General features: G+C 38.7%; 1 protein-coding gene across 1 annotated transcript; it reads left to right on the top strand.

Annotated features, from left to right (window-relative positions):
• Positions 1-3,921: 3,921 nt before the first annotated feature.
• LOC122637564 (protein atonal) lies at positions 3,922-5,226 on the top strand. Its single transcript, XM_043829773.1, has one exon. It carries the CDS (start codon positions 4,018-4,020, stop codon positions 4,828-4,830), a length of 813 nt encoding a protein of 270 aa, XP_043685708.1. The 5' UTR covers positions 3,922-4,017; the 3' UTR covers positions 4,831-5,226.
• The last annotated feature ends 4,590 nt before the right edge of the window (positions 5,227-9,816 follow it).

Here is a 9,816-nt window from a genome sequence, read left to right as displayed (position 1 = left end):
GACAAATTCCTTTTCACAAGATAGTCGCGAGATATATTTCCACCTGTCGAAAGTGTCCGTTATTATCATAGTTAGCCTAACTATGGTTCTGTGAAACACGCAGGAGGGATACATATGTAGCGTCTTGAAACGACACGTCGAAATCGCGACTGGGATATTGGTCTGAAAACGAGACTAGACACCTTTCGGATGTATCTCGTGCCGAAAATAAGATTCCCTTTCGCTTCTCTGTTATTTATCAATCTCGGTAGATTGTACGTGTCTCCCGTTTATTGTTTACTATCCGTGCCTTTATTGGTAGGTTCACATCACAAGACACAGAGAAAAGAAACTTGGGGGACGAAAACTGACCCTATGTTTCTTCTTCTTCATTTCTTCCTTCTTCTTCTTCTTCCTTCTTCTTCTTCTTCTTTCTTGTTCTTCTTCTTCTTCTTCTTTCTTCTTCTTCTTCTTTCTTCTTTCTTCTTCTTCTTTATTTCTTCTTTCTTCTTCTTCTTTATTTCTTCTTCTTTCTTCTTCTTCTTTATTTCTTTATTTCTTCTTTCTTCTTCTTTATTTCTTTATTTCTTCTTTCTTCTTCCTCTTCTTCATTTCTTCCTTCTTTTTCATTTCTTCTTCACTTTTTCTTTCTTCTTCTTCTTCCCATTTTCGATGAAAGATTATTCGAAAACATCGCATAGTAGCACGCTTGTTGATCTTTAACAACGTATAACGATGGCTCCCGCGATGGCGGACCGCACCTCGAAGGACAAAATGAGGAATTTCAAAGCGGAACCGGATAATGCGATAATTGTATTCCGAGAATCAGCGCGGCACGCATTCTCCTTAACAGGCCCTCCACGAGACTCCGTCCTCTTCTTCTTCGGCCGTCTGACACGACGGTAGACACGGCAAGGAAGAAACTATAACTGCCCTGATGAAACGAGAATCGGTTTGTTCTCGTGTCTGACAACATATCTCATCTATTCTGCTATCTTTGATAGCACAAAATTTATTCCTGAAATGTATGACTCGTTAATTTTTGCAAATTAAAGAATAAAGAATTAAATTTGATATAAAATATTTTATATTGTTATTAAAACGATGTTTATGGACTGATGTATCTTATTATCGATGTATGCTAGTTCTTATAAAATTTTTATTGTTGACTAAAGAAACATTCGAGAGCCCTTTTCGATCACGAACTATTGATCTTATTCTCCTTGATTTCTCGTCGGACGTGTTCGTGTGTTTTTAAAATCACGTATTTCAGGGCCATATCGGCATGTTCCTTCTGATGAATTATTGATGAGATGGGTAAATTCGTCAAGCGAAGATCGAAAGCAGAAAGAGGAGGAGGAGAATGAAGGACGAAAGAAAAGTAGAAATAAATGTTAATCTTTGAAATTCCAGGCAGTCCGTTCTGATTTAGAATTTTTCCGCGATGGCCATTACATCTCTATCGGGCGAATGCATATTTATGGAACAGAATGTAGATCTTATAACATATAAATGGCAAAGATTGACTTCGTGGAGGGCCAAGAGCTGGTGCGTCATACGGCGCACTCATAAATTAGCTCTACTTGGCGGCTAACATGTTATTTGCCACCGAGCTCCACAAATGAGTTCACTTTGTATTTAATTACTGGACTCACGCCCAGGGCGTATCACCGTGGCTGGACCCACCTCGTTTCGAGCCGCCTCCGACAGTATCTTCTCATCCTTTTTTCTTCCAGCATCTTTCCTCTCTCATCTCGTATGGCTTCTTCTTTCCTTTCTTACTTTATATTTCTCCTTGCAATTTTGACCGAAATTTAAGAAAGTGCAACTTTTCATTTTGACTATAAGCTTTGTGTAAAATATGTTTTCTTCTTAAATATTTGTTTATCTTATATCTATCACAGATTGTAATATATAAAGATTGTAATATATGATATAAAAAATAGAATTTTTAACGATGACGAATTTGAAAACATTCACAAACTGAATATATATGAAATTTATCTTGTTGACTATATCTTGTTATGTAGGTATCGTATATTTTATAAATCCTCCGTTGTACTTTTACAATTTCTAAAAGACTACTTTGAAACATTTGTAGTTTCCAAAAAGATGCTATTCCGATGTACATTTCGGTTCTTATCGTTCTTACATTAGAAAGGTTGCACCAAGGATCTATGTTGAAAATGTGGATCCATCCGATGAATTCGACCGAGCTAAATCGACGGCATGTCGGAGAACAGAGCGGGTTGAGCGAATGTTTCGGTTTGGAAGCACGCAGGTAGACGAGAAAGGTGGGTGAAGTTATAGCTGTACGGGGCAAGGGCAAGCGGTGGGACTTACGTCTTTTGGTCCTAATTATTGGTTCCGCCACGATTCTATTTCAAAACGAGATGATATTAAATGAAACCGATCGATTTTCGTATCACGCCTGTCCAAGCAGGAAGATAGATCTCGCGAAGGTTCGCGACGAGATCGATATGAGAGAAGAAACTTTATAAAATCGACCGATTAATTTTTTTTCTTAAGAAACATCTTTTTACCACCTGTATAGGTTTACTCTTTCCAAGTCGACAAGGAACAAGGAAGAGTTATAAGTTCGCGAAGAAAGGCAAAAAAAGAAAAAAGAAAAAAAAACAAAGAACAGTTATCGTGGACAAATCGCATGAGCTTTTTGTAGGAAGCTCGTAGCTGTTGCTTGCGCTCGTTCAGTCGCTCTCGTTGAAGGTGTACGAAAATGTACGAGAGGTTTTTAAGTAGAGGATTATCGTTCCGCTACTTAAGAAGAATTTTAGGACGGCGTTCGGACGATCTCGAAATCCAAGACGGCTGTGTCCCTCGAAGGGGAATGACAGAGAGATCGGGTTGCCTCGAGACCACCTTCGTGCTCGCCGCAAACTTTATCCTACCTGTTTTCGCTAATTGAGCGAGTAAAGATGTAACTGGACCTTACGCCCCTAAGGTATTTGCACCCTTTTTGCAAGATACGATCCTCGTTTCTCTGCTGAGCTCGAGTGCTCGGTGAACGCAAGAGATGGACCTGTGGCTCGGTCCGAACCGTCGCAGCCTGTGAGCACCGAATTCTTCAGAGGCAGATTTTAACCGATTTATGAGCATTCTTTCTTTTTTTACGCTACTAGAACTCGTTAAGTAATTACACGGAGATTTTCTATGAAACTAATATTTCTATTCCTTTCATTTTTTAAAATATGCAATTCGTAAGTTATTGCTTTTGTTTTTGGAAATTTAAACCAAAGTCTGATTGTAGTAGTAAAGTTAATCATATATTGAAAGCACTACAATTTCGTAGCCTATTAGTAACATCTGCTTTTTATTATTTCATCGATATTAATATTAAATAATTCGAGTTACTATTTTTTGACGAAAGCAAAGAATTCGATTCGTCTTTATCGAAGTGAGAAAACGATCGATAGACCGTGAGAATTTCACGCGAAGAATTTCATCAGGAGTCACACGATCTATGCAACGAGTAACGAATATCTCGATGGACATGGCACTCTACGCAGAAAAAGAGAAAGAGAGAGAGAGAGGTAGATAGACTTTCCCAGAGAACGCAAAGCCTACACTGACGATCTCTCTTTCTTTTTCCTCCCTTCTCGTGTAGCCATCGTAGGCGCCGGGCCACCTGTTGCGGTATCCGAATGCGTACAGGGCCTGGTCCGCACTTAAGAGCTTACTAAAAATGTGGTGGGGATATTGGACGTTCTCCGATTGGTTCGGCGGCACGTGCTCTGCAAGGGTGCCTGCTCCTCGAACGCATAAAGTCCCTGGCGCGCTTTCACAAGACTTCAGAATCACCCCGAGGGCCGTCTCGGCGTGTACGCGTTTAAGACTATCGGAAAGCCTTTTGATCTCGCGTATGGTACAATTTTTTCAAGTAGTGTAATAAGAAAAGAAGAACTTCTGTCTCTCAATTAGATCGAATCAATTATCGAAAGAAGATCTAGGGACAGTGCAAACGATTAAGATCAAAGAGAAGAGGAGCTTTCAGTGTGATATCATACTGATTCTCGTACGATGGAACTTCAGGAAATGTTTCGTTACGGCTATATGTTTCCACCACGCGAGGATGAAGTCGGATCATGTACGTACTTGGAATTACCGAGTTACACGACCTATACCAAAACAAAGTCAGGCTTGCCTCCAGTGAGCACTTTGACTGTACCTCGTTGCGTGATATATGAAAGTAACAGAAGCGACGGTTGGCACACTCCGAGTCCTGCGGCGAGTGTACGATCCGTCAGTCCTGCTACGACACTCTCGATTTCTTCAGAACCAGAAACTAATATAATTGGTGGCTCTTCCTATCGTCTTTTGTCTGGAGCAACGGAAGACCAAAGATATACAACCAAAAGAATGGCTAATAGTACTGGTTGTGTCGTGATTGGAAAAACACGATCCTCGCGCTTGGATACCGTAGATCTTGGAGAAGAGTTGGATGTGGATGCTGATGGGGAAGTTGAACACGATAAAGCTCAATCCTGTCGTGGAAGCGTCGTCAGCAATTCTAGTGGTCTTTCGGACAGAACAATGGATGCCGATAGCGAAGACGATGAAGAGACAAGCGACGGTCCTGATTCAGCTGGTAATCCAACTTCTTCTGGACGAGATGCAAGGAGACGAGGCAAATACGTTAGCTCTACGACGGTTAGGAAACGAAGACTAGCTGCCAATGCTAGAGAGAGAAGACGGATGCAGAATCTTAACAAAGCTTTCGACAGGTTAAGAGCTTATCTACCTTCGCTTGGAAATGATAGACAGTTATCCAAATACGAAACTCTTCAAATGGCACAGTCTTATATCACGGCGCTTTACGATCTTTTACAATAACGATCATTTGACAGGAGTTGCTTCATCTTGAATCTCTTCTCGAGTCCTTAACAAATTAGGTATAATATAATATCAATCGAATTAATCGATGTACTTTGTGACAAATGAAAATATCAGTATTATCTTGAACAATAGGGTATCGAACGATAATGAATTGTTTTTAAAAACGAGACCACGCACACAACATTATGCGTCCGACCTTTTTTTTTTACAGATATCAATCATATCCTCTGTACATACTATCACCCACCGATAACTTGTATATTTTGTACGATAGTCTGACTAATTATGCGATAAATAAAATTAATTCAACGTTGTATTATATAGCGTAACATATAATTTATTGTAATTGAGGTAAGTGACAAAGAAGAACAAAGTGATATTTTTGTGAATAAAATTTTTGCAGATAAACTGATTTCATATTTTCTTAAACTTTCCCTTTTCTCTGTTAATAATTTAAGAAAAACATTTCACAGTACGAAATACTGAGTTTTGTGAAGAAAATTAATTTTCAACAAATTTACAGATACAAATTAATGAGTTTCAGGAAAGTCAAAGGATGTTCGATGAAGAAGGAACATCATCGTCATCGGTGGTCCGGCCGTCATTCGAAACCAGCGCGACACTTTGGTGCCCGGTTTCATCGCAATTTGAGAACCTGCAGTATTCTCTTCCTACGACGATGACGATGACTCCTTTTTCACTCTCTCTTTCTCTCTCTCTCTCTCTCTCTCTCTCTCTCTCTCTCTCTCTCTCGTTTTTTTCTCTTGCTTTCCCTCTTTCGCTTTTTTTTCCTACTCTCTTTAGGTCCTCTCGCAAAAAAGGTCCCTCTTTCTCAAAATATTCAAATTTTCAAAGTAACACTTGTGTTTATCGCATAAACGAATCTACAAAGCTACGTTCTTCTAAAAAGCTTCAGGGTCATTTCGTAACACGATCTTACGTGATTCCGACAAATTATACCAAGCTCATATTCTAGGATCTCTACCTAACAAGATTTAGGATACCTAGGATCTAAGTAAATATTTCATTATTTTGAAAATACAATCAAAATTGGTTTCTAATTCATCTCAAGAATTTCTGACGTCTGATTAATTATTAATCTAATATTAATAGAATTACTTAAGAACTATTTCTCTTGCAATTCGAAATGCATCGGTCAACGATAACGGTATTGATAAAATTTACGGCACTAGGAAGTCTATGAGTATTTTCACACGACAGAAGATATAAATTAAACGAAATGATAGACCCGTGATTTTGAAAAGCATTCAAAATTACCATCCAAATGAGTTATATACCATACAAATGAGTTATACACGGGAAGTCGTTCGTATTCTGCTTTTACATGGAACTACCGCTGTTTTTTTCTTCCCTGAAGAAATTTTTAGAATAAGGAGTAAATTTTTATATCTCCGATACAAAAATATCCAATAATTATCTTTGGATCATCGGAATTATACCGTAAATGATTTAGAAATATTTACGAGGCAAGTTTTGACAAGAAATTATAACTAATTTTAGGAAAATCTATACATACTTTCACTGTAAAAGAACAAGCGAATGATCGCAAAAAGATCTTTCGTAGCAAGTCTACACTTGACTTCAAAGGTTGAAACGTGGATTTCCGATAAAGCGGGCTACTCGATGTGGCCGTCAAACATTCGACAGGAATATCGGACCACCCTGCCTAGCAACGATCCCACAGCCGTGAGCTTCAAATTGAACGATCGATCTTACTCCGCATGAGAGAAAGAAAGAAAGAAGGAAGAGAGAGAGAGAGAGAGAGAGAGAGAGAGATAGAGATAGAGAGGGAGAGAAAAAGAAAGGGAGAAAGAGAAAGAGAAAGACATTCTGCGAGTCCTGCGCGAGTTTGTCGCGCGAGAGAATAGCGGCTTGTTGTACGTCCTCGTCGGAAGTCGACTGATTTATATGTGCACCGAATCGGTCGCTTTGTAATACTCGGCCGAACGTATAAGTGGATGCGCATCGTTTCGCTCGTCTCCTCTTTACATTTTTTTTTGTTCATTTCTTTCCTTTATAGATTTGTCTGTTCTTGTTTACTGCGAAACGAAACTTTGTGCGAGTCGTAGCTGAAATCGAATGGAAACTGTTTTGAACTAGAAAATTAAAAGATTGAAAAATTTTAAGATCACTATAATTCAATTTTTTCTTGCTTCTATGTGTTCATAACTCGTTTTTACGATTTTCTTTCTGAAGACCATTATGTTTCACGATCTTCGAAAGACTTTTCTCGCCGATAACAGAAAAAAAAACTCCTATCGAGTAGAATTAAAAATGCAAGACGGATATCGCGAAGTGAGATCGAAATTTTCGATCGACTTCATCCGATAAAACCAGATACATCCGACGTTCCTAAAGAGGTGAATGAGAAAGAGGAAGAGAGAACACACACACAGGTGCGGTGATGGGGATAGGGATTCGGCCGAATGCGCGCCACCGACAAATTTCAACGGACCGATTATATTTATCGCTTGATCCCGACCACAAGATTACATTATTCCGATGCTTAATGCGTTACGCCTTAATGCGGTCTCCTCCTTCGAGACGAGACGACGTTAGGTATTTGCGGAGAGTTTTGGGCTACTCGTGCAGCGTGCTTAACTTAAACCGCTTCTCAAATAAAGCAATCTCCACGATCAGACAACGATGCGGCGTCGTTTGTCTTCTCGTCCTTCTCACTCCAAACCTTTTTGTCTCTACTCTTTCTTTCTTATTCTCGCTAAACCACCCTCTATCGACGGAAGTATTTTGACATTGGCGATCTGGTCACTTGCTCGAACGAGCAACTACCGTTCTTTTACGCAAAGCGATATTGTGATAAAGCTCATCCTTAAATACATCCTTAAATAATTAATTGTTCGCTGGAAATATTTACATTTTTTCATCTCTGGAACCCTGTCCTTTCTCCACTATTTCTTTTTCTTCTTTATTTTAGTCGAAAAATCTTTCAATGATGGCAAACAATGCCGCTAATTTTTCCAAGAATACTATAATAAAGTGGAGATGATCGGATATGCTTGACTATATTTAGAATTATTTCGTTTTTATTTAGAATTATTTAGGTCGTATCAAATACATTCGATTGATTTTTTCAGAAAAGAATACTTGAAAAGCTAGCTTCTCAATTCTCTCGTACTATTATCAAGTTATATTTGTTTTTCTTTTACGACCTACCATATTTCGCACTTGGCTCGCATATACCCTTTTTCTAAAAAATGTTTACTTTAACATTTAAGTACTAAATACTCCGTTAAATATTTTATTACACTATTATTAGTTTGCCAGCTTCCTTGAAAAATAATACACAAAAATATTGTTGTAATTCGCGACACAAAAACTTCCAATTCAACGCTCGACGTGAGATTTTGCAATGTCGTTTTTTTCATCTTTTAAGTTCGCGCTTACGCAATAGGATGATCCTTACAATGGAAAGTCTATTGAACAAAAGGAAAAGCTACTAAAGGAGATCGAAATCAAAATCAGAATTCTTCCGTGTACGCTTCTTTTATGCTTAGTCAATATGACAGCGGTCCCATTTAGTTTTGACTTTCGATGCGTGTTCCCGCGAATACTTCCGGATTATAAAACGCAGGTAGATGCGAGGTCGATCCCAACGAATGCAACCAGAAACACGACCGCCTTTTGTGCAACACCTCCATGATCCCGCGCGTCCGATTCTTTAAGCTCATAAATCGGTAAAAGATCCTGATTTCGATTCCAGGATCTCTCTTTCTCTTTTTCTCATATTTTCTATTTGTTACTTCTTAGGAATACTCTTCTCTTTTCAAAGTTATCCTTCTATTCTTTCAGGATACTAAAACATTCTTTATATTAAGGAAGTCGCTCGATAAATATTGTTTTTCTCCTTGTACAAAGCTGTAAAAATTTCCGGTACGTCGAATCTTTAAATGAACAAAATAAAAAAAAAAAGCAGGATCGCAAGATCACCGGCAAAAAGATATAATGCGAGACTACAACTGTTTTATATGAAAAAAAATATTTGCTTTCTTTTCGAAAGGAGTAATTAAAGAAATTCTTGAAAAAAATGAAGTCTTCTGATTATTAAAAATAATTTTTGTGAAATGTTTATCTAGTTAAATGTTACATTTAAAAGAGATTTAATTAACAATAAACATTTGAATTGTTATTGGAGCCCAAAAAAAAGTCATAACATACTGAAATAAAATAGTTCACAAACAATTGGGGTTCCGATGTCACGGGAGGATACAATTGGCGTATTATACGCGTGAATAAATCTTAGCATGCTCTGTCGAGTGATTTGTTTACTCATCAGAAAATCGATGAAATTCGCCTTACTAGATCGAAGAACTTATAGAAGAACACATTTGCCTTTGTCTTAGATCGATGTAATTCATTTTCATGGCTCATTCACGTGCAATCATTATACTTTTTCTTATTATACAGTATTACTTAGTTACGCATTTAATTTTCTTTCTTCTTCCTTGCTTAGAAAATGGTGGAACGTTAGTGCAGACTCGAAAACACGAGGAAAGAAGAATCCAATGATCGAGGAGTAAGGGAAGTCGAATTGGTGGGAAAGTGGGGATTGACGAAGCAAGCCAAGGGTGAGAAGAATGGACGAGAAAGGTACAGAGTGGGAGGAAGAGGAAGGGGAGAGGGAACACGCGGCAAAGCCGGTTGCGCGCGACACGCGCGTATCTCGCCACTCGAAACTGCCCCAGGGACATTAATCCCATTTAATCGAACACCGGCTCGGAAGGACCGGATCCCTCTTCAGCCGCCATTCTTGTTTACCGCTCGTTGCACCAGCGAGCACTCGAACTCTGCATCGTCCTACGCGTGTGTTTACCCAAGCTAATGATCACTCTCTCTTTCTCTCTCTTTCTGTTTTTCCCTTTCTATTTTTACTCTACTGCTTCGTAAACTCTATTTAGATCGTTCACAATCTCGGACGCGTAATTGTATTGTGCACGCGTTCGT

The sequence above is a fragment of the Vespula pensylvanica genome, chromosome 2 (assembly GCF_014466175.1).
Source record: "Vespula pensylvanica isolate Volc-1 chromosome 2, ASM1446617v1, whole genome shotgun sequence".
In the NCBI taxonomy this organism is placed as follows: domain Eukaryota; kingdom Metazoa; phylum Arthropoda; class Insecta; order Hymenoptera; family Vespidae; genus Vespula; species Vespula pensylvanica.
Note: the sequence above shows the minus strand (reverse complement) of the source record. Positions and strands in the feature narration are given on the sequence as shown.

What these genes read in the sequence shown, in the direction of transcription:
- LOC122637564 (XM_043829773.1), top strand. Translation starts at nt 4,018, where the DNA reads ATGGAACTTCAGGAAATGTTTCGTTACGGCTATATGTTTCCACCACGC.